Source organism: Oryctolagus cuniculus, chromosome 12 (genome assembly GCF_051225735.1).
Source record: "Oryctolagus cuniculus isolate XC-2025 breed Fujian yellow rabbit chromosome 12, ASM5122573v1, whole genome shotgun sequence".
NCBI classification, from domain to species: Eukaryota; Metazoa; Chordata; class Mammalia; order Lagomorpha; family Leporidae; genus Oryctolagus; species Oryctolagus cuniculus.
The window spans coordinates 66136370-66162885 of NC_142878.1; the positions used below are offsets into that span (position 1 = coordinate 66136370).

The window sequence follows — 26516 nt, forward strand, 5'->3', positions numbered from 1 at the left end:
CATTGGAGGGTGAACCAACGGCAAAGGAAGACCATTCTCTCTGTCTCTCTCTCTCACTGTCCACTCTGCCTGTCAAAAAAATAAAAAAATAAAAAAAAAATAAAAAAAAAAGAAAAGAATTGCTTCCCAAAATGCCAAGACTGAGAAATACAGAGCTCATTTTGATGTAAGAACATACATCAACTTTCAAGACACTACTTAGGGGAAATGGAAAGTTTAAGAATGATATGTACATAATACCATATATACAAATAAAAATGATGGATAACTAATTATTGTAGTGAAAGTATTTGCATGTAATAGTATACTAACAATTCAGACACTCATCGTGTGTGTGTGTGTGTGTGTGTGTGTATAAAAAACTTACAACCAGAGAATCTCTGAGGAAGAACAAAAAGGGGTCCAGGATCTTACCTGATGCTAAAGTGGAACTTCAGATTTGATTTTTAAAAGGAAACACTATCTTAAAAAGATATATATAATTAAAAGTCTAGGGACCAGTGCCATGGTGTAGTAGGTTAAGCCTCCACCTGTGGCGCAGACATCCCATATGGGCGCCAGTTCATGTCCTGGCAGCTCCTCTTCCTATCCAGCTCTCTGCTATGGCCTGGGAAAGCACTGGAAGATGACCCAAGTGCTTGGGCCTTTGCACCCAAGTGGGAGACCCAGAAGAAGCTCCTGGCTAATGGCTTCATGCTGGCCCAGCTCTGGCCACTGCAGCCATTTGGGGAGTGAACCAGAGGATGGGTGACTTTTCTCTCTGTCTCTCCCTGTGTCTTTAACTCTCCTCCCAAATAAAATCTTTTTTAAAAAAAATCTAAAAGACTGATAAATACATCTTCATCAACAATGAAACTTCTGCATGGCTAAGCTCCATAATTAATGTTAAGGAAATAGGGAAAAATATGGGAGACATATGTAACAAAGTTAAGTATCCATAATATTAAAGGACTGCCATAAATTATTAAGAGCAAAGCACCCAACAGAGATGAGCAAAGGGTAACAACAGGCAATTTCCAGATGATAAAATGTGAATGGTCAGTGAAGAATTTTATGAGAAGATACTCAAACTAGGAATAATTAGCAATGAGAGAAATTGAGTCAAACTGGCATAAATTTATAATTTTGATACCAAATTTTTCTTTAGATTTATTTATTTGAAAGGCAGAGTTACAGAAAGGAAGAGGAAGAGGAAGAAAGAAAGAGAAAGAAAGAGAGAAAGAGAGAGAGAGAGAGAGAGCGCGCGCAAGAGAGTGAGCTCTCTTCCATCACTGGTTATCTCCCCAAATGGCTGCAGCTGCCGGAGCTGGGCAATCCAAAGCCAAGAGCCTGGAGCTTCTTCCAGGTCTCCTACGCAGGTGCAGGAGCCCAAGAATTTGGGCCATCTTCTGCTGCTTTCCCAGGTGCATCAGCAGGGGGCTTGATCAGAAGTGGAGCAGCCAGGACTCAACCAGCACTCATATGGGATGCCGGCACTGCAGGTGGTGGCTTTACCTGCCATGCCACAAATGTTTTCAATTATTGATAATAGTTAAGCTTTGGTGAGAATGAAGTAAATAGGCACTCTGGTATATGCTTAGGTATAGAAACCAGGAAAGCCATTTTGTAGGACAACATGGTCATATCTATTAAAATTTTGCCCCAGCATTTCACTTACAGGATTCCACCTTTCAGAAGTACTTGCACAAATCCACAGGGAGCACATACAAAATATTATGATATAACTATAATGAGAGAATAATACAAGCTACCTAAATGTTCAAAATAGAATATTAAATTTCCCTACTAAGGAAGAATATGCAGCAGTCACAGGGAATGATGTAGAATCTATACTATAGATACACAAGAGTTTCAAAAATTCATGGAAAAATGAATTTAAAAGGTAATATGCATTTCCCATGAATTTTTTGAAGCCCTCTCATTTGTATATGTGTGTATGTACTGGTAAGACATTGAAAATGCAGGCTACAAGACAAAGTTTATGGGACAGTGCTGCAGCTTAGCAGTTTAAGCCTCTGTCTGCAACGTCGGCATCCTATATGGGTGCCAGTTCAAGTCCCAGCTGTTCCACTTCCAATCCAGCTCCCTGCTAATGTGCCTGGGAAAGCAGCAGAAGATGGCCCAAGTCCTTGGGCCCCTGTACCCACGTGGGAGACCCAGAAGAAGCTCTGGGCTCCTAGCTTTGGCTGGCCCAGCCCTGGCCATTGCAGCCATTTGGGGAGTGAACCTGTGGGTGAGTGATCTCTTTCTCTGTCTCTCCCTCTTTCTCTGTAAATCTTTCAAATAAATAAATAAATATTAAAAAAAGTTTATGGTGAAATCAAAACAAACTAATAAAAAGCAAAAAAATAAGCCTCATTATTTCTTTATGTAACTTTGTTTATAAGTGTATAGAAAGAGGCCTAGAACAGTGGTTGTTTCTAACTATGGTTATTTGTGGCTAAAGAATAGGAATGTAGAGAATGGCCACAGGGAACTTCCTAAATTATCTGAATTAAAAAAAAAAAAAACCACAGCCATAAACTATATGTCCAATCAATTAAGCAATAAAATATTAAATAATGAAAGCACTAAAGTCATTAATTAACTCTGAGTATAACTTTGCTTACGTCTTATTTTGAGAGTCAATAGCCTCTCATTACTTTCTAAATAGTATATTGTTAGCAGATAATATCTACAGTAGGGAAAACCTTTTTCAGGTGAAGAATTTGTTTTCAATCTGCAATAACTACAGTCATTTTTCTTAGACATCATAAAAATGATGTGAAGTATGTAAACTCTTGTGTGTACGTGTAGCTAAAAATATGCATGTAATACAAAATAATGGGAACATTTCTATTTTTCTGGTTTCCACCTACTCATCTTTGTATCTCTGTGTGCATAAAGCTTCCCAATAAAACTTAATTGCACACTTGAACCCTTTATAAATATAAATTTATATTCAATAATTTCACCTTTCCAGCTAAAAAAGAAGTTCAATTTCTCTTATCATAAGATACATTTTAGAAAAGAATGACTTAAAGTGAATATTTAATGTTTCCTTTAAAAACTAAGTTATTTTCTGGTTTTGCTTTGTTTCACCTCTCTTCCTCCATAGTAGAATCCTCTTTGCCATGCATTTCAGATGTATTGTCATACATTAGTTTATGAGTTTCAATGAAGTTTTTCTGTAGGGCAGACATCTGAGCCATGATCTTCTGGCGATGCAGCCTAGCAGCTTCAGCTTTTCTTTTCCGTTCTGCTTTTTCTTTATCATGAGTAATCTAGGTATTAAGAAACCACAAAAGTAGGTAAGATATACTGCTAAAAATATACATATATGTTGAGTATGCCTTATCCAAAATGGTTGGGACTAGAAGTGTTTCAGATTTCAGGTTTAGGAATATTTGCATTAATTATCAGTTTTGGATTCCAGAGCATTTCCGATCTCGAATTTTCGGATTGAGAGTGCTTATCTGTATACTGTTCAATTATAAAAAAATCCTGAGTGAGATTCTGAAAAACTTGATAATCACTTAAGGCCTAGATTCAACTTAATGTTTCAAAATTAGCTTTAAAAGTTCCATCACATCATACAACTAATTGCTCTTCTGATTATCCCAATTACTTAAAGTAAAAGGCCAACCACCATAAAAATCCAATAAACTGCCTTTTATATTTAATGGAAGTATATCAAGAAAGTTCATTTAAACAAAATTTTAAAATCATTTCCCAATGACTTAATTACTGACATTTAATCAATCTAAACCAACTTGATGACATCTAAGGCTCACAAATATATTGCTAAGACTGAGAACATCAACAATGTTACTGGTATTATTTTGTGCCTTTTTATCTTCTATTCTGCCAGTGCAGTGTATTTTTCTTTTAGGAAGGACAATTTTTAATTACAAGCAATAGTCTAATAATTAAATACCAGATTATGAAAAGCTGATTCATTACATATGGAAATAACCCAAATATTATTACATTTTATTGAATCAAAAATGAATAATTGGGCCCGGTGCCGTGGCTCACTTGGCTAATCCTCCACCTGCAGCGCTGGCATCCCATATGGGTGCCAGATTCTGTCCCGGCTGCCCTTCTTCCAGTCCAGCTCTCTGCTGTGGCTTGGGAAGGCAGTGGAGGATGGCCCAAGTGCTTGGGCCCTGCACCCGCGTGGGATACGAGGAGGAAGCACCTGGCTCCTGGCTTTGGATCGGCGCAGCGCGCCAGCCGTAGCAGCAACTTGGGGGGTGAACCAACGGAAGGAAGACCTTTCTCTCTTTCTCTCTCCCTCTCTCTCTCACTGTCTGTAACTCTACCTGTCAAATAAATAAATAAAAATCTTAAAAAAAAAAAGAATATTTATATTCCTCTAACAAAAAGTATATTGGCCAAACTACAATAAACCACCAATGGTGAGACATATCCCAATTTCAGACATTAAAATATATTAAAAATTAATAAAATATGGTATTTCTATATTTGATCTTAGCCAAAAGGTCAAGAAGCAATAAAATATGGTATTTCTAATAGAGCTCCACTACACATCAATTTCCTCTGCCTTTGTAAAATGCATACATTGTACCCAATAGCTATCTGTCAAGTATCATTAATCACTAGTACAGAAGTGTAATGAATAAAACATGGACAGATATCACACTTTAAAATAAATAGGCTCCTCCTAACAAAAAGCAGCTCTTCCTTAAAGCAGTGAAGTTCAAAGTCAGAGATGAATATCACTATCATTACACTGTTATTACCTCATCATTCTTAATGGATTCTAATCCTGATGTAGTTGCTACAATTAAGCAAGATTTTTCTCTTAATCGCTTTACTGTGTCAAACATCTGTGAAAAACAAATGAAATGTTAAAAATCACTAATTTGATTTGGTCATTATGTCTCCAGAGGTCTTTGACTTAAATTATTTCAACATTATGTACATTATACAACTGGACAGCATGTATGACTATGTGTAATACATAATACTTGGTAAGTAACAACTATATTTTTTTTAAAAGATTTATTTATTTCAAAGACAGAATTACAGAGAGAGGTACAGAGAGAGAAGAGAGGTCTTCCATCCACTGGCTCACTCCCCAAATGGCCGCAACAGCCAGAGCTGAGCCAATCTGAACCAATCTGAAGACAGGCGCCATGAGCTTCTCCTGGGTCTCCCATGTAGGTGCAGGGGCCCAACGACTTGGATTATCCTCTGCTGCTTTCCCAGGCACATTAGCAGGGAGCTGGACTGGAAATAGAGCAGCCAGAACTCTAACCAGCTCCCCTATGCGATGCTGGCACTGCAGGCTAGGGCTTGAACCCACTGTGTCACAGGGCCAGTGCCTATATTAATGTTTTATGTATTTATTGTACTATAATTTTTTTTTAGCATTTTAGAGTATATTCTTACTACTCATTAGAAAAAATTAAGGGGCTGGCACTGTGGCAAAGCAGGTTAACCTGCTGTCTGCAATGCTGGCATCGCTTATGGGAGCTGGTTCGAGACGTGGCTGATCTACTTCCTATCCAGCTACCTGTTACTTCACCTAAGAAAGCAGCACAAGATGGCCCAAGTGCTTGGGCCCCTGCATCCATGTGGGAGACCGGGAAGAAGCTCCAGACTCCTGGCTTTGGCTGGCACAGCCCAAGCTGTTGTGGCTGTTTCTTCCTCTCTCTCTAACTCTGTCTTTCAAATAAATAAAAAATAAATCTTGTTTTAAAAAAATGAGGTGGGCATTTAACACAACAGTTGAGATGTTTCATGAGATTCCTATTTTCCATATACCAGAGTCCCACTCTGCTTTCTGTTACATCTTCCTGCTAATGTGCACCTTAAGAGGCAGAAAGGGGTGGCTCAAGTACTTGGGACCCGCTATCCACACTGGGAACCCAAATTGAATTCCTAACTCCCACCAGCTGTTGTATGCATCTGGGAAAGGAGTGAACCAGATGATGGAAGATCTCTTTATGTCTTGGTCTCTGTCTTAAAAAAAAAAACAAACCTGAAATGTAACATAAAAGTTCAAAGAGTTATGACAATAAAATAATTTTTAAAGATTTTATTATAAAACATTATGCAATGTTATGCCAGCAATAGTCCCAGACATCTCACATTTATAATGTTTCTTGATCACACTACCAGACATGTGCAAGGATTGACCTACATCATCTACATTTGTGTAAGTCTACTCTACGAAATTCAACAGAATGATAAAATTGCCTAACAATGCATTTCTCAGAATATATGCCTGTCATTAAGCAACATGTGATTGTATTTAAATAAAGATGTGATCAGTTTACTGTTCTAATTTACCTGGAGTATCCATGTTATCATGTCCTTCTGGCCTTCTAACTGGGGAATTCCTTTGAGTTTTTCCAAAAGCATTTGTATATTCTGAGCATTCATGGATGAACTCCCCAATCCTTTTTTAAACACAAAATTACAAACAATAAACATAAATACTTTCATAATGAAGTACAAATTAAAGTGCTTATTATTCACATTGATAACTGAATTTTAAGAATCAATCCCTTAACTATATTAATTTTTCAACAAAAGAATCACAAGTACATTAAGTACTGAGTTACAACTGTATTTATTAAGGGTTAAATTAAAAGAGAAAAACTTGAATTACTTTGACTCTCTCCTATATCTTCCACTAGCAGCAGTGCTAAGTAAAAATAACCTGTAATGATCTGTCTCGTCTCTCTTCCACTTAGTTCCTTGTCCTTAGTAAGAAAAAACTTCCCAAATTATCAAAATGGGATGTGATATATCCATAAAAAAACAGGTTTATGATGTCTTCATGGATCTAAAAAACACAGTGTATAAACTAAAAAAGGGGGGCAGAGTGGGTGGCAGCACTGTGGAGTAATGGGTAAAACTGCCATCTGCAGTGCCGGCATTCCATATGGTCACCGGTTTGAGTCCCAGCCGCTCCACTTCTGATCCAGCTCTCTGTTATGGCCTGGGAAAGCAGTGGAAGATGGCCCAAGTCTTTGGGCCCCTGCACCCGTGTAGGAGACCTGGAGGAAGCTCCTGGCTTCAGATTGGTCCAGCTCTAGCTCTCTGCCTCTGCCTCTCTCTAACTGCCTTTCAAATAAATAAAATTAAAAAAAAAAAACTTAAAAGGAAATGTTTTTCATCTATTAGTTTTGTAATCAATATAACTGGAATCAGGTAGCATTTAATAGAAATCTAATCTAAATCTATCCTATTCTTCAAAATTAAAAATAGTGCAAGACAGATCACCTGTCATTCAGGAGGGAAATCATGCAGTAAAAGGTCTGTTATAGGGAATTAAAAAATATATTAGCTAGGCTGCATTGCCATGGCTGCTGACAGTGGTATCACTCCTGTGCAACTGGCAATGGACCATGTGGCACTAAGTATCTGCTGCCCTCAGCCCAACAGTTGGACACTGAGAGCCACCAGGCTCTGGCAAGAAGTCTGACAGCTGTAGGACTGGGTATTGAAGGCTCTTGCACTTGCAGGTCAGTTAAGGATTTCATATCTGGAATAAGTAATCACAGGAACTGCAAGGAAGATTTCAACTCCGAACCTTTCATTCTACTATGAAGGAGGATTTAAACAGAAAACGAGTGGGTGAGAGTTAAGTTTTATTTTAGGTGGAAGCCCATCTGCTAGCAAGGCCTAAATTAGAACATTTCACTGGAGAATCATGATTTTGAATCACTGAGATAAAGGTAGATTTCCTTACTTAACAACCAAAATAAAGCCAAAAACTTGCAAAAAGCAACTATCAAACAATGACTGATTCCTATGACCCATGCTGAGAAAAAAGGGGAGACTTAAAGAAAACAAAAGTCCAGCAAATTAATCTAAAATATAGTCCCTGAATATTCCTAAGATATTGACTACAATCTTTTCTTCTGCCATTAGGCTCCATAGCAATAGAAGGTTAACAATTTTGTTTTTCATTATCTTTTAAAAGAACCCCTTAAAATTCTTTGATCTTTTTCTTAATTCCTTTTGATATGATATTCATATTTTTAATGATTTTTGTTACACTAGTTCTCCTCTACACACACACACATATATACATGTGTGCAAAAAGTATGACCATCAGAAATGTAATTGGGATTTGTGGGCAATGAATAGAAATTTTCTTACTGCCTATATATCTATACCCTCATTTTCCCTTGTTTCTTCAGAAGAAATGGAGACTCTGTCTATGTAAGGTGCTTTAAATATTCCATTTCACAGTGTCAGTTTGAGTGCTGGCTGTTCCACTTCTGATTCAGCTCCCTGATAAGGTGTCTGAGAAGGCAGCAGATGATGTCCCAAGTACAGGAGCCCCTGTCACACATGTAGGAGACCCAAATAAAATTCCTGGCTCCTGGCTTCAGCTTGGCCCAGCCCTGACTAGTGCAGGCACTTGTGGAGTGAACCGCTAGATGGAAGATGTCTCTCTATCTTTCTGTCTTTTCTTTGCCTTCTCTGTAGCTCTGCCTTTCAAAGAAATAAAGAAATCTTAACATAAAAATGTTCTGAGATCAAACACTAGCTGCCTTAGGAGGGGGATGATCTGAAGTGTAATGAAATTTATAAAATGGTATTTTATAAAGTAGTGGGTAGGTAGGTTAGAGAATTCTGTTCTACTGGGGCAGGTGCCGTGATGTAGCAGGTAAAGCCACCACCTGCAATGCTGGCATCCCACATGGGCACTGGTTGAGTCCTGGCTGCTCCATTTCCAATCCAGTCTCTCTGCTATGGCCTGGGAAAGCAGTAGCAGATGTCCCAAGGGCTTGGGCCCCTGTACCCATGTGGGAGACCTGGAAGAATAAATCTTAAAAAAAAAAAAAAAAAACTGACACAGGACAATGTGGAAAACTACTAAAATGATTAAAGATGTAAAAATGAGCCCTGTGAGGAAAGGCTGCAAAGGCCTAGGGAAAATTTGAGTAGCCTATATTTAATTATAGTAATACAGTAATGTGTATATATGTATTTATTTTTATTTATTTGAAAGTCAGAGTTACACAGAGAGAGGAGAGGAAGAAAGAGAGAGAGAGGTCTTCATCCACTGGTCTGGTTCACTCTCCAATTGGCCACAACACCACATTGCTGACCCCAGCAATGTATATTTCATTCAATTATTCATTCTACAATATTACTAACCACCTATGATGTGCAAGACACTGTAGTGGGGAAGGGGAACTCCTTTGATAGTTACAAATTTGAACCAGTCATAGATCCCACACCAAGAAAGAATAAATCATGGAAATAAACAAACATTGTTAGAGTTGTACAAATGATACATTAAATAAGTTCAAAAGAAGAAAAGAATGTTTTAAACTGAATGCACTGTGGGAGGGGGCTTTGTGGAGCAAGTGGCACAGAACAACTATGCTGTGGCATAGTAGGTTAAGCCTCCTCCTGTAGTGCCGGCACCCCATATGGGCACTGATTGGAGTCCTGGCTGTTCCACTTCTGATCCAGCTCTCTGCTTATGGGCTGGGAAAGCAGCAGAAGATGGCCCAAGTCCTTAGGCCCGTGAACCCACATGGGAGACCCAGAAGAAGCTCCTGGCTCCTGGCTTTGTATCCGCACAGTTCTCACCATTGCAGCCACTTGGAGAGTGAACCAGCAGATGGAAGACCTCTCTGTCTCTCCCTCTTTCTGTAACTGTTTCTCAAATAAATAAATCAATTTTCAAAAAAAAAGACTTAAGAAAAGATCAATGAGAGATACATATGTTTGCTGAGTCAGTGTTTTTCCTGAGATCAGAATTAGCATAGACATATCAATAGTGTGATTAGAGTGCAGAGTTTCTCAAATGTGAGGCATAGACAGAGAGGTCTCAAAGGCCAGCTCTGAGACATACACTGCTTTAAATTAATTTCTTCAAATAATCTGATAGTCATTACTTAATTGAGAAAACTGATTCAGATACAATGTCAGGATTATTTTCCAATGCTCCTTTACAACTCCTAAGTTCACTCCAAGCTAACTGAACTACTATATTTCATATACCTTCAAATATTCTTTTAATATCCCAGACGTATCTTCCAACCTATGACAACCTCCTCTTGAGTTCTCAACCTTGGCACTACTGACATGTTGGGCTATCTGCTGTATACTGCATATAACAGATAATTAGCAACACCCCTGGCCTGTTAATCACTACAGACCAGTAAAGGCTGAGTATCCCTTATTAGAAATGCTTGGGATTTTGGGTTTCAGGCTTTAGAAGTGTTTTGGATTTCAGGCTTAGAATAACTGCACAGACATACTGAGAAAATTTTGGAAATGGGAGCCAAATATATACACAGAATTCATTAATGTTTCATATACACCAAAGCCTGAAATAATTTCATACAATATTTTTAATAATTTGGTACATGAGAGAATTTCATAGTGTGAAATTTTCCACCTGTGGTGTCATGTCAGCTCTCAAAAATTTTGGATTTTAAGCATTTCAAATTTTTGCATTTTTGGATTAGGGATGTTCAACTAGTAGCTTCTTCTCAGTTGTGACAAAAATGTTTCTAGACATTGCCAAATGTCCTTTGGAGGGCAAAATCATCTCCCCAAACTCAGAGGCAGTGCTATACATGTTTGGTATTTGCGGGGAGAGGTTACATCAAATAATGATCTAATTCAAAATAAATTAAATCTTAGAGTCAATAAAATAAGGTTCTTGTTTAAAAAAAACACATGTATATGTACTTTGGAAAATATTAAAAACTAAAATGTTAGAAAAAAAAAAAACAAAAAATTTCAGGTTGTTCTACATTTCAAGGATTGTCAGACTAAAATTCTGTAGGCACTAAACTTTCAATTATAAATGAGTAGCCATCTGGAACTGTGTGAGAAACTGATACTCAAACATACTTGAAGCCTTATGGTAAAAGTCAAATACCACTTCTTCTTCAGGAGCTTTCTGAAGTTGCTGCTTCTCTTCTAGTAAACCCAATGCCAGAATATGAAATGCCTAAAGGAGAAAATAAGAAATCTCTTAAGATTGGGCTTCTTCAGGTAAATATATTTTAAATGGAGTTATGAAAATAGGCAACTTGATAGGTAAAAATGGGTAAAGGTTATAAAAAAGCAGTCCACAGAAAGATAAATGATGAACATACATAGGAAAAAATGCTCATCTTCAAGTAAAGAAAAGTGATTTGAAACAAGATCACCCTATTTTTCACTTATTAGAGGGGGAAAATTTTTCAAGTTTAGTAAAATACAGGACTGGCAAAGGTGTTGGAAAATAGTACTTCTCACCATACTGGTAATAGAAAGTAAACTGGTATAACATTTTTGGAGGTCAATCTGACAAATCTATAAAAAATGTAAAGGTATAGAGCTAGCAATAGAATAAGAGAGATACATTCACTTATTTGTTATTTGTACAAGGATGTTCATTTTAGTGGTCTATGTTACAGGAAAGACCTATAAACAACCTGAATGTTTATTAATTGACTACTTAAATGCATTACAGTATATCCATATAGTAGAATACACATCAAGAATGGAGTAGACCTCCACTACTAATGTGGATAATTTCCAGAACATGTAAAACTTTAACAGTGCTTATTTCACATGTAGGCCACTAAGACACAGGAAGAAAAAAAAAATTTTTTTTTTGACAGGCAGAGTGGACAGTGAGAGAGAGAGAGACAGAGAGAAAGGTCTTCCTTTTGCCGTTGGTTCACCCTCCAATGGCCCCCGCGGCTGGCGCGCTGCAGCCGGCGCACCGCCCTGATCCAATGGCAGGAGCCAGGTACTTATCCTGGTCTCCCACGGGGTGCAGGGCCCAAGCACTTGGGCCATCCTCCACTGCATTCCCTGGCCACAGCAGAGAGCTGGCCTGGAAGAGGGGCAACCGGGACAGAATCCAGCGCCCCGACCGGGACTAGAACCCGATGTGCCGGTGCCGCAAGGCTGAGGATTAGCCTATTGAGCCGCGGCGCCGGCCACAGGGAGAAAAATTTTAACATGCTTTCAAATGTATCTCTATGGTTTCACATTTAAATAATGCATGTACTATATTTACTAGAGTTATAACAAAAAATGAGATACACACATAGCAGATGTACAGAGCAACAGTATCTAAGGAAAAAAGATTAGTTAGGCAATTGTTAAATGAATATCCAGTGATAATTACTAAAAGTATTAAGATGAAGTAATTAACCTATAGCAGTGTAAAGAAAGACAGCTATTCCCACAAGCTAAGCGAATTCTCATAACAACTCTATGAAATAATTCTATTTGTACCCTAATGAGAAAATTATTATTTGCTCTATGTAGAAGTTAGAGAATTCACAATTCAGTCCTAGACCTGTCATAAAATCTTTACTGTATTCTTTATAATAAAACAAAATATAAATATAATAAAATATGAAAAATCATGATCTAAAAATGATATGCCAGTTTATTATTTGCATGGTGAGTTTTTTTTTTCTGTTTTTTGAATTTTTAAAATCATAAGTGGTTCTGGCGCTGATACTATAGTGCAGTGCATAAGGACACCACCTGTGCTGACGTCTCATAGAGACACCAGTTCAAATACTGGCTGCTCCATTTCCAGTCCAGCTTACTGCTAATGCCCTGGAAAAGCAGTAGAAGATGGCAAGTGTTTGGGGCCCTTCCACCTACATCGGAGACCAGGAAGAAGTTCCTGACTCCTGGTTTTGGCCTGGCTCAGCCCTGGCTATTGTGGCCAAAGATCTCTCTCTCTAGCTCTGATTTTTAAATAAATAAATAGATAAACAGATAAATAAATGAACAGTTAAATAAATAGATAAATAAATACTTAAAAAAACAATAAAAATGAATGGTTACCAAGAGTAAGGATGCTGAAAACATAAGAACGTATCACTAAGGAAATCTGTACCAGATACGGATACTCTTGATGAGGTTCCAACTGAAATTAGACCAAAGATTTTTTTCTAGGTCCCTGAGAACTCTAGGACTCAATGTAGAGAAAATATTTCACATAGACATACCATTTGGAGCATTCCTTCAGTCCACAAGTTAGAATCTGGATCTACTGCCCGTTCAAATATGGTCCTGAGAATGTACATCATGATATCACAGTTGAGAAGGTTAATCACTTTGCTGAAAGCAGGGCAGAATTCAGGAGGTGATGGTGGTGGCAATGCTTGAGAATGGATGGGGAAAAAAAAACAGGTACATTTTTTTTCTTTTTTTTTTTTTTGACAGGCAGAGTGGACAGTGAGAGAAAGAGACAGAGAGAAAGGTCTTCCTTTGCCGTTGGTTCACCCTCCAATGGCCCCCGCGGCCGGCACACCGCGCTGATCCGATGGCAGGAGCCAGGTGCTTCTCCTGGTCTCCCATGGGGTGCAGGGCCCAAGCACTTGGGCCATCCTCCACTGCACTCCCAGACCCTAGCAGAGAGCTGGCCTGGAAGAGGGGCAACCGGGACAGAATCCGGCGCCCCAACCGGGACTAGAACCCAGCGTGCCGGCGCCGCAAGGCGGAGGATTAGCCTAGTGAGCCACGGCACCGGCCACAGGTACATTTTTATTTGGGTTATCCTACATATTAAATTGCCAATGTCAAAAACACTAGATTGCATACACTACATATGATTTTTGATGCTTAATAACATCAATGTTAAGGGAAATGTAAATTACTGTCAGCTGATCAAAATAAACCCCATTTGCTATCAATTGTAAATTTTATCACCAATTATATAGGCAATATTTTAATATGTGAACAAAAAGCAAAAGGCTCTGTTCACTTCCTTCTAGATGTCTACTCTCAAAATCCAACAAAAACAAAACACTATATGCTTTGCTGACACAAAACCAAAGAAAATAGTCAAAATAAGTCAATTCAGAATCTCACTTTTTACCTTCATCTTTGTTTTCTTGTTTTCTCCTTTTCTTCTGCATATGTTCAGCCTGTTAAAAAATAACATATCATTAAATATACTGCTTAGAAATCTTGAAACAAATGCAGAGAGGAAAGAATCATCCATCTACAAGGATATTTTATATACTGAAGCATATATTTAAAATGCTACCTTGTCTTAGAAACGAAATTGCCTACCTAGGAAAGAACACTGAGAAACAACTGACAGATAGCCTTCTTTAGAAATATTTACCTATAGGTGGCACTGAGCCTAGGAACATAATCTTGTCCTGTATCATAGTGCCTGGGTTTAATCCCAGGCTCTAGTTCCTGCTTCCTTCTAGCTTCAAGCTAATGGAGACCTTGAGAAGCAGTGTTGATGGCTCAAGTAATTGGGTTCCTGCCATCTATGTAGGTATCCCTGGATTGAGTTTCAGGTTCTTAGCTTTGGCCCAGACTCAGACACAGCAACTGTGGGCTTTTGGGGACTGAACCAGCAAATGGGAGTTTTGTGTCTTGCTTACTCTCACTGCTTCTCCAATAAATAAATAACTCTTAAATAATTTATCTACTGGGGTCGGTGCTGTGGCATAGAAAGTTAAGCCTCTGTCTGCAGTGCCAGCATCCCATATAGGACAGCATCCCAGCTACTCTACTTCCAATCCAGCTCTGCTAATGCGCCTGGAAAAGGAGCTGAGGATGGTTCAAGTGTTTGCGCCCCTGCACCTTCATAGGAGATCTGGATGAAGCTTCTAGCTCTTGGCTTCAGATCAGCCCAGCTCTTGCCACTGCAACATTTTGAGAATGAACCAGTGGATGAATGATCTGTCTCTTTAACTCTGCCTTTCAAATAAATGAAATAAATCTTTAAAAAATTACCTATTGCCTATTACATACAGGGTACTGTGCTAAGGACTGTAAATTATTCATTTTACAAGGATGAAACCAGATATCATCTTCACTACATGATCAAACTTAACATCACCTTTCATGGGATAGACATCACCTAGGTAGTACTCCTACCTAAAAATGTTTTAAATTGAGTCTAATCATGATAATACAATAAGATGCATAATGTAGGTTATTCCAAAAGACAATTAGCCTGTACTTTATAGAAATGTCAAAGTTGCGAAAAACAAAAAGAGTAAAAGGTTTATCCTGAAGAACCTATAGAAACATTGACAGCTAAATGATCTATTTGATTATTAAACAAGTTCAAGATATATGAATGCATCCTCCTTCCCTAAGGACAGATAAAAAGGACATTTTTATATAACTAGAAAGATCTGAATATTGCCTGCATACAGTATTATTGATGCGATTTCAATTTCTTGGGTATGACAATGCTCCTTAATAAGAATCAGCACGAAAGTATGGAACAACAAGGAACTTTTCTGTGGCATTAGAAAGCATAAAGCATTTTAGGCTTATTCACTGAAGAGACAATTTTTTCCTACCTTGCTATGCTGTGTTTTAGAGTAATGATAAAAGTACATGTTGAAGTCTTTTAATGATTCATCTTTCAATTCATAAACTCCATGGCCTGATACACCAGGTTTCCTAAGTAGATGGAAAATACAGAAATGTTCTTGAAGTATAGAATACAAACAAAATAAAAACCTAAAATTCTAAGATTTTCAAACTGAAATGATAAATTTCATTACAGTAGTAAAAACTAAAAACACTGCAAACAAAAAGTTCTGATGATAGTTGTTATATATATATTTTATTATTATGAAATACAAACACATTTGGGGAAGTTTATTTTATACTATCTAGATCTGATCCCATGCCTTATTTAAATTCCTAAGATTTCTTTTATAGCCTCTGAAACCTAAAGGTTGCCTATTCAACTAAAGCACATTGCATTGCATAAGGTCTAATCTAAAATGGTGGGAAAAGATCATATTCCCATCAAGTTGTAGATGAAAATACAGTGTTGAATTCTCTATACAGTACTATAAAGAAAAGCATCAAGGTCAAAAAGAATACACCATATTTGTTCTAAACATCAAATAGCTTTTGGTTTCTATTCAATTTTTAAGTCAAATATTACACTCAACATTATTAGAGGATAAGACAAGGTATACCCTGTTTTAAGAGCTATTTGAAACTAGTGATTTATCTATAAACTAGATACTATAACAAGTAGAAATTTACTACCAGTATTAATCATTCAAATATCAAGTTAGTCCAATTAAAATTTTATTCCAATCTATATGTCTCAAAGAATGAAAAGATTGTAAAATACTATAATTCTGCTAGAGAAAAATCTAAAATTGGCAAACAAAATAAAATATTCTATAGAATAAGAGAAATCATGGCTATGAATTAATGGAAAGAGACTTTGGAAAGACTTACTATCTAAATTATTTACTGACACAAATGGGTATTTCTCATTCATTTGCACAAAAAAACTCATTTATTCAAGTATGCACACCTCACTCTCATTCTCTCTACTCTGTAGTCCTTTCTTATTCTTGGGAATTCTGGCAAGATATTCAGAGTTTCTACAAAGTATCAAGGGTATAAGAACAATGATCAATTTACCTTAGAATAATCATAAATATTAAGCACTTACTTAAATGTGGCCACTTTGTTTATGACGTTCTCTAAGCCCGTTTCATTATTTTCCTGTTGAAGGAATATTCTTATTTTTACCTTCATATAATGACTTTCTGTTAAAGCAAACTGAAATACATTTTCAACTGCATGTCTGACATATTTTGTAAACAATAAGAGATTTCAAATATAAAAATATTAAATCAAAAATCAATTAGCTGTATTTTGAAGGACCAATGTTTAAGAGAAAAGATCTATGTAAAACTGCTTAAAAAAGAAATGCTGGGGCTGGCACTATGATGTAGTGGGAAAGCCACTGCCTACAGTGCAGGCATCCCATATGGGCACCGGTTTGGTTCAAGTCCTGGCTGCTGCACTTCCGATCCAGCTCTCTGCTATGGCCTGGCAAAGCAATAGAAGATGGCCCAAGTCCTTGGGTCCCTGCACCCACATGGGAAGACCTGGAGGAAGCTCCTGGCTCCTGGCTTCAGATTGATACAGCTCTGGCCATTGTGGCAAACTGGGAAGTGAACCAGCGGATGGAAGACCCCTCTCTCTCTCTCTCTCTCTCTGCCCCTCTTTCTCTTTGTGTGTAACTCTGACTTTCAACTAAATCAATCAATCTTTAAAAAAAGAGAAAGAAATGCCATTCAAATTTGCTTTCACATTTGTCTATAACTCCCAACACACACATAAAGCATTACGAATAGTTCAAAATAAATTTTTTTATGTAGTATGCTCATCATCCACATCATTTAAGCATATACCCATGCTGTGCTAATCCCTAAAACCAATTTAACAATAAATGGTATCCAACTAGTAATACACCACAAAAAACATGTGTAGATATCCTCAAGTATGTTTTTTTCTGATTGGCCTGAACTTTTCCTTGAAGATGGAATACTGTTTTTTTTTTATGAGGTCATTTAAAATTAGGATGAGGACCTAGCCAAGCTACTTATAGATTCTTACAGTCTTGCAAAAATTAAGAAATTAAACCTATTTTTTAAAAGAACAGAGATAAGGTAAGCAGCAAAAAGTCCTAATACTTTTATTTATTTATTTTTTTGCAAAGCATGGTATACATATCACTAGCCACATGTGAAATTTTTTAGGTATCACATAAAATTTTTAGAGTTTTGAAAAATTATTCACTTGTTTTTAATATGCACTAAGGAAAAAATAATCCAGGATATCAAGCCTACTATTCCACAGCTATGCTGAGAAATATTTAAGAAAAAAAGTTGACATTAACACTGTATTAATCATAAAACAGGTAGATGGATATGCAAAAATTATAAAGGTTATAGGCCAAATGACTACAATTTGAGAACCAATTAACAATGAAACTGGAAAAAGATAAAAATAATTTGGGAACAGAAACAACCAGTAGTCAAAGCTTATCTCTATCTTCCTGAAAAACTTTGACAGCAACAGGTAAGTACAATTATTTTTAAAAAATCACTGTTTAATTTATACTCAAATCTCAAGGGAAAAATATAAGATGCAAAACCTTTAGGACTAGGGATGGTGTTGTGGTATAGTGGGTTAAGCCACTGCCTTACAACACTAGCATCTCATATAAGTGCTGGTTGGAATCCTAGCTGCCCCACTTCTGATACAGTTCCCTGCTAATGGGCCTGGGAAAGTAGTGGAAGATGGACAGAGTTCTTGGGCCCTTGCCCCCAACATGGGAAACCAGATGAAGTTTTAGGCTCCTGGTTTCGGCCTGGCCCAACCCTAGCTATTGCGGCCACTGGGGAGGGAACAGCAGATGGAAGTGCACACTCTCTCTCTGTAACTCTGTCTTCCAAGTAAGTAAATAAATCTCAAAACAAAAACAAACCCCTTTTGGACTATCACTTCAATATCTATATATAAAAACATAAATACTATCTGTGGTGGCCATTAGAATCCACCTTGTAGATTTCCCATTGGGAAAGTAAACAACCACGTGCCTCAGCTGCTGTGCTCTGGTCACACCATGGCCAAGCTTCTTAGGAGCTTCCAGATAATAAGCAAGTCAGAGACACAATGCAGGGACACATAGGAAAGCACCAATGCTCAACAGTCCAGAATCGTTCCATTTAATCCTCCTTTTTCTTTCACCAGGAATATGACTTGTGTAAAACTCTGACAATTCCCCTGGCTGTCTCCACTCTCACCATTTTTGCTAATAATAAAATCCATTTTTTTTAAAAAAAGATTTATTTATTTATTCAAAAAGCAGAATTACAGAGAGGCAGAGGCAGAGGCAGAGAGAAAGAGAGATCCTCCATCTGCTGGTTCACTCCCCAAATGGCCTCAATAGCCAGAGCTGAGCTGATAGGAAACCAGGAGTCAGGAATTTTTTCTGGGTCTCCCACATGGTTGCAGGGGCCCAAGGACTTGGGCCATCTTCTACTGCTTTCCCAAGCCACAGAAGAGAGCTGGATCTGAAGAGGAGCAGCCAGGACATGAACAGGTGTCAGCTCCAAACCATTAAGATTTTATTACTGGGTCAGGTGCCATGGTGTAGTGGGTAAAGCCACCGCCTGCAGTGCCAGCATTCCATATGGGTGCCAGTTCAAGTCCCAGATTAACACACTACACAGTCTTAGTATTTCATGAAACCTCCTTTTTCTCTGGAGAAATACTAGTTTAAGCAAACAAAAAGTCAAAGTTTCATCCAGAAATAAATTTTGTATCACTAGAGGATGAGTGGTGATTGATTTACATAGGGTTTTCTGCTAGACAATTGTTTCTGAAATTTGAAGTTGCTTCCAATTTAAGAAAAAAAATCCCATCTTCAGATGAAGAGAAAAAAACAAGATTGGACTTACATTCTCTGGCAAATTTTTGGCAATGGCACTGTGGGGCATGGGTTCAATGCAAAGCAGGTGAATAATTTCTCTCATTGTGACCTCTTCTTTAGTCACATTTCCTACTCCAGGCACATAACGCTCACCTAATACAAACAATGAAAAGAAAAAGTAAACTGATTAACTGCTTTCTATTAAAACATCTTCCCACCAGGAACACTTGTATATAGAACACTGCATTAAGTCCATAAGAAGAGACAGAAAATGATTTGGACATGTTCCTAAATCTGAACAAGAGTCTGTTGCAAGACAGGGAGAATACTGAAGTGACTTGGGGAAGAATCCATGCTGTGTCTTAACTTACTTATATACACATACACATACATATACATACACATACTCACACATTATAAACCAGGCCCCTCAATTAAATTAGCATGTGTTCCTAATCCAGAAAACAAGGCAGATGGCATCTGAATGAGCAGTGGCCATCACTGAATAGCTTTTCTTTCAAGATCTTCCTCAATTTTGTCTCTACTTGTTATTTAAGAAACAAAGTGAAAACTGAAAAACAAAATACTTAAAAATGTCCTCATGGGTTAAATGACAAAACAGTAATATGTATCAGGAATGACTAGTGTTGTCAAAATGCCCACATGGTCAATTTTCCATTTTTCATCACAATAAACTGCCAAATGGAGACAGGAAATGGCTAAATAAATTATGGGAACGGGAACTTAGCCGGATGCCAACAGCATCTAACTCTCATTGCCTTCAGACGAGTTACAGCATCTTTTACATTGACTCTTTTTTTTTTTTTTTTTTTTTTTTTTTTTTTTTTTTTTTTTTTTTTTGGACAGGCAGAGTGGACAGTGAGAGAGAGAGACAGAGAGAAAGGTCTTCCTTTTGCCGTTGGTTCACCCTCCAATGGCCGCCGCGGTCGGCGCGCTGCGGCCGGCGCACCGCGCTGATCCGATGGCAGGAGCCAGGAGCCAGGTGCTTTTCCTGGTCTCCCATGGGGTGCAGGGCCCAAGCACCTGGGCCATCCTCCACTGCACTCCCTGGCCACAGCAGAGGGCTGGCCTGGAAGAGGGGCAACCGGGACAGAATCCGGCGCCCCGACCGGGACTAGAACCCGGTGTGCCGGCGCCGCTAGGCGGAGGATTAGCCTAGTGAGCCGCGGCGCCGGCCTACATTGACTCTTAATACTACAACAGCTGTATGAAGACCTAGGATATATATAAGGTTACAAAGAAAGAAATGCCTTATCTGAGAGATTTGATGGATTATATACAAATCTGTCAGAGAATAACTTCGTTAAGTGAATTTGTTTCCAACATACTCATCTTTACATTTGTATAGTTATTTTGTGACAGAATTTTTTTTTTTTTGCCAGAAACAGTATTCCCTAGATTTTTAGTGCTATAAGGAACCTTAGGGATCATGTCGATTACATCTACAAATAAACCAGGAATCTAAAACCCAAAGAACGTAAGTGGAATGCTCTTGATAGCCGACAGCAAGGCCAAGACTAGACTTAAATTCTAATTCCATTATAAAATCAGAGATTATAATTGTTTTAAACAAAAATTCTGAACTTATACTCAAATATACCAAGAATTAACTAAAAAAATCAAATCACATAGAAGGAGAAACCCAATAAATCTGAGTATACATAACAGCAGTAAAATAATAGTAGCAATAACGAGATAACAAAAAACAAAAAAGCAAAAATAAAGTACAAATTCAAAATTCATAGTTTTCCAGAGACAAACATAAAAAATTCTCTATTTTTTAATTTGATAAAGTATATAATCAATGTCAAAATATTTTACATATTTTAATCTGTCCATTTTCTCTCATCAGTTTCTTACTGGAATATTCTGGACAGAAAGAATTAGCAGCCTGGAAGATCTATGTCTTGCATAACAATAAAGACTTACCACACTTTCTGCTAAGATTAGCAGGTAGTCTATCAAAAATATTTCTGATGGAACAGCAAGTAAAACGAACTCATTTTTAAAGATTTAGCTAATAGCTAAAATCCTCACTAGGAATTAAAACAAGTGCCTGGTATAGTAAAATAAATAACAAAGGCCAGAAAGAGAAGTTGAGAATAAGATGATGGCAATAGAGTGTGCCCAGCTGATGAAGTCAGCAGATATTATGATATAGTATATATCTATATTCAGTGGACTAGAATCTGTAACTGTTTCTGCAAGGAATACTTGATTTCATCTGAATTATAACACGCATTTCTAAAGGTCAATATAGTAATTTGAGAGATATTCTTTTGGCAAAGAATATTCTTTTCCCTTTCTCTAAGTTATCTTCACAAAACTAAGAACTAATTTAACAGAATTAAACAGTGAAAATATATTTTACTTAGATCTGTTATATTTAAATTTCATACATATCTAAGGTTTTTAACACTAAATGAGATATTTTAAATCTACATTTGTATCTGAGATAATTATATACCAGATGTCTAAACAAGTCCAAACAACCACAAATCAAGTATTGAAAAATAAAAATACAAGATCTGGCTAAGTTTTAATCATATCTGTCACATTAAACTCTAACTAATACTCTATGCTATATAATGATTAATTATATTGCTATTGAGGTTCTCTCTAAAGAGTAACCCATGTTCTGTTTCAAAACGTTTTCTTTGTTTTAATCTTACCCACAACATAGATGAGGACCTGAAGCATTTCTTCTATTAATGTATTATATTGTTTAATCAAATCCTATAGAATTGAAACAGAATAAATTAGTTACATAAGAACTAAAAACTTCCACAAAACATGCATTTCTGGATCTGACTCATGGGCTGTCCAGTCCAGGACTTTCTTTTTTAACAGCAACAGATAGTTTTAATAAATAGTTTCCTTGTTTGATAGCAAACTCAACAAAGTTTGCAATATCCTGCACATAAGAACTCAGCAACAACTGCCAAATACTCTCATTATTTCCATAATCACCATTCTCCATAATGTCTTAAGCCAACAAACTAATTCTAATCTTTAACTCTTCCTCTACTGCTAGCTTCCTTCTTACCTGAGTTAGCAAGACTTCAAATGGATACCCAACAGTTAGAGTGAGAGTACCATTCCCTAATACATCACTCATTTAAGTACCGTATCAAATCAGATATTCAATCGGTTTGTATTTTATAGTCTACTTTTGGCCTTTGTTAAGACTTCTAATTTGAAAGAATAAAGTAATGGAACTTTACAAATTCAAAGTAGTTAAGAGCTACTTTATAGGTGGGTACTTTAAATATTAAAATTGGGGAGGGGGGGACAGCTATTGTGGTACAGCAGGTTAAAGCCACTGCCTGCAATGCTAGCATCCTGTATTGGCTGTTCCACTTCTGATCCAGCTCCCTGCTAAGGCACCGAAGAAAGCAGAGGAAGATGTCTCCAGCATTTGGGCCCCTAACACCCATGTAGCTCTAGTCTCCTGGCTTTGGCCTAGCCCAGATCCAATGGTTTAGGTCATTTGGGGAATGAACCAGCGGAAGGAAGATCTCTTTCTCCCTATCTATTGCTCTGTCACTCTGCCTTTCAAATAAATAAAATAAATCTTTAAAATAAGTAAATATTAAAACAAACATTATGAGACAAATTACAAACTGTGAAAATCTAACAAATGCAGTAAGAAATGAGTTAATATTCTTCCTAAATATGAAGCTTTTTCAAAACCAGAGAAAACGTAAATGACAATTAACAGAGAATTCATTGCCAAAAGAAAAAAAACAACTGTGAATAATAAAACAATGGTTAACTTCACTGATAATTAATAAACTGTTAAAATATCATCTTTAGGGGGCCGGCGCTGTGGCGCAGGTTAAAGCCCCAGTCTGCAGCGCCAGCATTCCACTGGGGTGCCAGTTTGAGTCCCGGCTGCTCCACTTCCAATCCAGCTCCCTGCTGATGGCCTGGGAAAGCAGTAGAAGATGGCCCAAGTCCTTGGGCTCCTGCGTCCACGTGGGAGACCCAGAAGAAGCTCCTGACTTTGGATCAGCACAGCTCCGGCCATTGTGGCCATCTGGAGAGTGAACCAGCGGATAGAAGACCTCTCTCTGTCTCTACCTCTCTCTGTAACTCTGTCTTTCAAATAAATCAAATAAATCTTTTAAAAAAATCATCTTTACCAATCTATAAAGGTTTAAAATACCATGCCATTACAGATGAACATAGAGAAATGATTTTTCTGAGAGCAGTTAGACAATACGTATTTAGAACCTTAAAAGAGAGTATGCTTTTTTATCCTCTGAATCCACTTCTAAGAATTTATCTTTAAAAAAAAATCAGAGAAGTGTTTTAAACACTAGGAAAAATCTGTTCAGCAGGAGACTACAGTATAATTCATTCATACAACACAATATTTCACAGTCATTAAAAATGATACAAAAATGATATACTTGTAAACTTACTTAATCACAAGAAACCCATCACAATATTTTGTGAAGTATAAAAAGCAGATTAAAAAACAGCATACACAGAATAGACTATTTGTTTAAAAATGAGACATCAACTTTAAATGTGATCATGTACTTTTTCTTCTCTTTGCTAACCTATATATTTTAATTTTTAAGAGTAAAAAAATATGTGTACCTATCCATGCTACTGTATATATGAGATTTTTAAAATGTATTTAAATGCTTATTTTCATGTACTTTAAAGGCAGAGTGACAGAGAGAGAGAGAGAGGGAGGGAGAGAAGAAGGAAGGGAGGGAGGGAGGGAGAGGGAGAGAGAAAGAGAAAAGAGAAAGAAATCTTCCTTCTGTTGGTTTACTCTTCAAACTCCAACCACAGCTGGGGCTAGGTAGGCCAAATCCAGGAGCCCAGAACTCCATCCAGATCTCCCATGTGAGTGGTAGGGGCCAAAGCACTTGAGCCACCACCTGTTGCTTCCCAAGATACATTAATAGGAATCTGGATTGGAAGCAGAGCAGCCAGGACTTGAAGTGGCACTCTGGCTGGCATAAGATGTGGGTGCCCCAGGCGGTGGTTCAACCTGTTGTGCTACAACACCCATTCATTTTGTGTGATTTTTAAGAGGTTTACATAAACAAACTTTAACATTTCCTTCGGAATTAATTTTCCTATCAGTTTCTGCTGCTTACCTGGTCTTTTGTGGAGATGGTCTTGTTAAAAGCCTCAGCAAGTTCATACCTCTGAAGTACCAATAGCAAGAACTTGTTAGGATCCATTAAAGAGGCACCAATCTGTGAAAAAAGATGCTGCATCACTTTCCTGAGTAATAAATGAAGAAACACTTTGTGTCTGGTAACACTGTTAAAAAATTACTCAATAAATTTTCAAAAGACAACATAGCAGTTTCTACTATTTCTATGATATATTCAGTTTAATGGGAAGAAAAATTTAAGGAGAGTTAAAAAATAATACAATATCCTCTCATCATAAAGAGTATTTTAAGTTAACTTAACGGGATACCTGAAGCATGATGATATCTTTATCATACATTTCTTCTCTGCACTTAACGTCTTGGTAATAAAACACCTATAAAATAAAAGGTAGATTAGAAGCTAAGAGAATTATTTTATTTCCAACAAAGTTCTCAATAAAGCTCTTCTTAAAACTCTCCTAAAGCTAGAACTCTTAGAACTCCTTAGTGATAAAAAAAAAAAAAAAAAAGTAAGTTGTAAATGTCTGAATCATCTTACAGGATTTGCGAGGATAAACTGAGGAAGTATGGTATCAAAGAACATGAAATTGAAAAATGGTCTATATTGGTCATTTCCCTTGGCATGTGTAACAAAAAAAATTTATTTAACCTTTAGTTTAAAATGCCTACTTCCATAAAATTAAACAAATTTCTACATTAAATCCTAATACCATTTTTTCCCAGGTAGTAATTTACAAGTCATATTTTCCACCTTTCAGGAAAAGCACTTCTCTGTATTTACTCTAACAAAGAAGGGACAATTTCAAGGTAGCACTTGATTAAGATAGATAGTGGAAAGAATAAAGGCCTCTAAGTAAGATACTCTTAAGAAAAGAGCTATTAAAGGGGAGGTTTCTGGAGGTTCTGCTGGCCTTTACCTATTCAGTTCATCAAGGCACCCTGGTCTCTTATAATTCTGATAGTATAAGCAGTAAATAGTATAAAAAGAGAAATGCCTATATGATCCCTGGAACATTCACATCTAATAGTTTATCCAAGAGAAAAGAAGCAAATTCATAGCAAAATCTAGAGATACAGTAGATCCTACTGTACCTGGCTAATGAGAGAGAGTCCATTTCTTCGCCACATCTCAGCAACAACCTGGGCAACCAGTACCAGACAACGCAAAGGATATTCCACTAGTAGCTCTATGTGAAAATCCTCCTGAAACAAATGAATTCAATTACATTATTTCTTTTTTAAATATTTTATATTATTTGGGAGGCAGAGTTACAGAGAGAGGGACAGACAGAGAGGAAGCTCTTCCATCTGCTGGTTCACTCCCCAGATGGCTGCAATGGCCAGAACTAGGCCAATCTGGAGCCAGGAGCTTCTTTCAGGTCTCCCACATGGATGCACGGGCCCAGTGATTTGGGCCATCAACTGCTGCTTTCCCAGGCCATCAGCAGAGAGCTGGATCAGAAAAGCAGCAGCCAGGACATGAACTGGTGCCTATATGGGAAGTCAGTGCCACAGGCAGAGGCTTAGCCTATTATGCCACAGTGCCAGCCAAATTTAATTATTTCTTACAGAGCTTGGATGTGTCTCACTTATGACTGTGCACATTTTTTAGTTTTCTCATCTGTTAACTGGAAAGGCTTGAACCACATGACTTCAAAGTCCTTGTGATTCAAATCTCAGTGTGATATACAGTTATTAACTATGATAGACTGGTAAATTAGGTGAGTTTCCAAATATTTTATTTCCCGCTCATCAACCAAGAAGTATTCAGAAACAAAATAAAATCAAATCAATAATTAATAGAGTCACTTACAAAAGGCACAAATTCATGAAGTCTTGAAACGGCACCCAGTCTGCTTAAACGTACATGAAGACCTAAAATTTAAAAAAAGAGAAAATGTGAAAGCAATTAAACCTATTCAATTTGTTTAGTAGTTAACTCATCAAATTTGTCAATTTGAGTGATTTGAATGTAAATTTAGAGATGATATTCTACCATGTAAACTGAATGACATCTGATTTTAAAACTATTACCAACATACATGGGGTCTTCAAAAAGTTCATGGGTTGGGCGTGGTAGGGCTAAACATGGCTCAATAGGTTAGGCTGTCACTCAGGATGCATGCATTCCCTAACAGAACACCAGCTTGAGTCACAGCTGCATTA

At 37.3% G+C, this 26516-nt stretch overlaps 1 protein-coding gene across 7 annotated transcripts in view; it reads right to left on the reverse strand.

The window, feature by feature from the left end:
• Positions 1-26516, reverse strand: part of UBR1 (ubiquitin protein ligase E3 component n-recognin 1) — a 168872-nt gene that overhangs the window by 58063 nt on the left and 84293 nt on the right. For 6 of the 7 annotated variants that reach the window (XR_016218058.1, XR_016218057.1, XM_089310167.1 and 3 more), the window contains exons 16-29: positions 26164-26225; positions 25443-25553; positions 24659-24724; positions 24328-24429; positions 21880-21943; positions 19215-19339; positions 16412-16464; positions 15288-15390; positions 13832-13880; positions 12960-13114; positions 10846-10945; positions 6301-6410; positions 4746-4832; positions 3082-3263 (exon numbers count right to left, since the gene is read on the reverse strand). Coding sequence is in view for 5 of the 7 variants with exons in the window: in XM_089310167.1 (XP_089166293.1) it covers positions 3082-3263; positions 4746-4832; positions 6301-6410; positions 10846-10945; positions 12960-13114; positions 13832-13880; positions 15288-15390; positions 16412-16464; positions 19215-19339; positions 21880-21943; positions 24328-24429; positions 24659-24724; positions 25443-25553; positions 26164-26225 (1369 nt within the window). In the remaining 2 variants the exon portion in view is untranslated. Of the gene's footprint in view, positions 1-3081; positions 3264-4745; positions 4833-6300; positions 6411-10845; positions 10946-12959; positions 13115-13831; positions 13881-15287; positions 15391-16411; positions 16465-19214; positions 19340-19597; positions 20186-21879; positions 21944-24327; positions 24430-24658; positions 24725-25442; positions 25554-26163; positions 26226-26516 lie in introns of those variants that run through there. The other variant, XM_089310169.1, reaches the window with a different exon arrangement.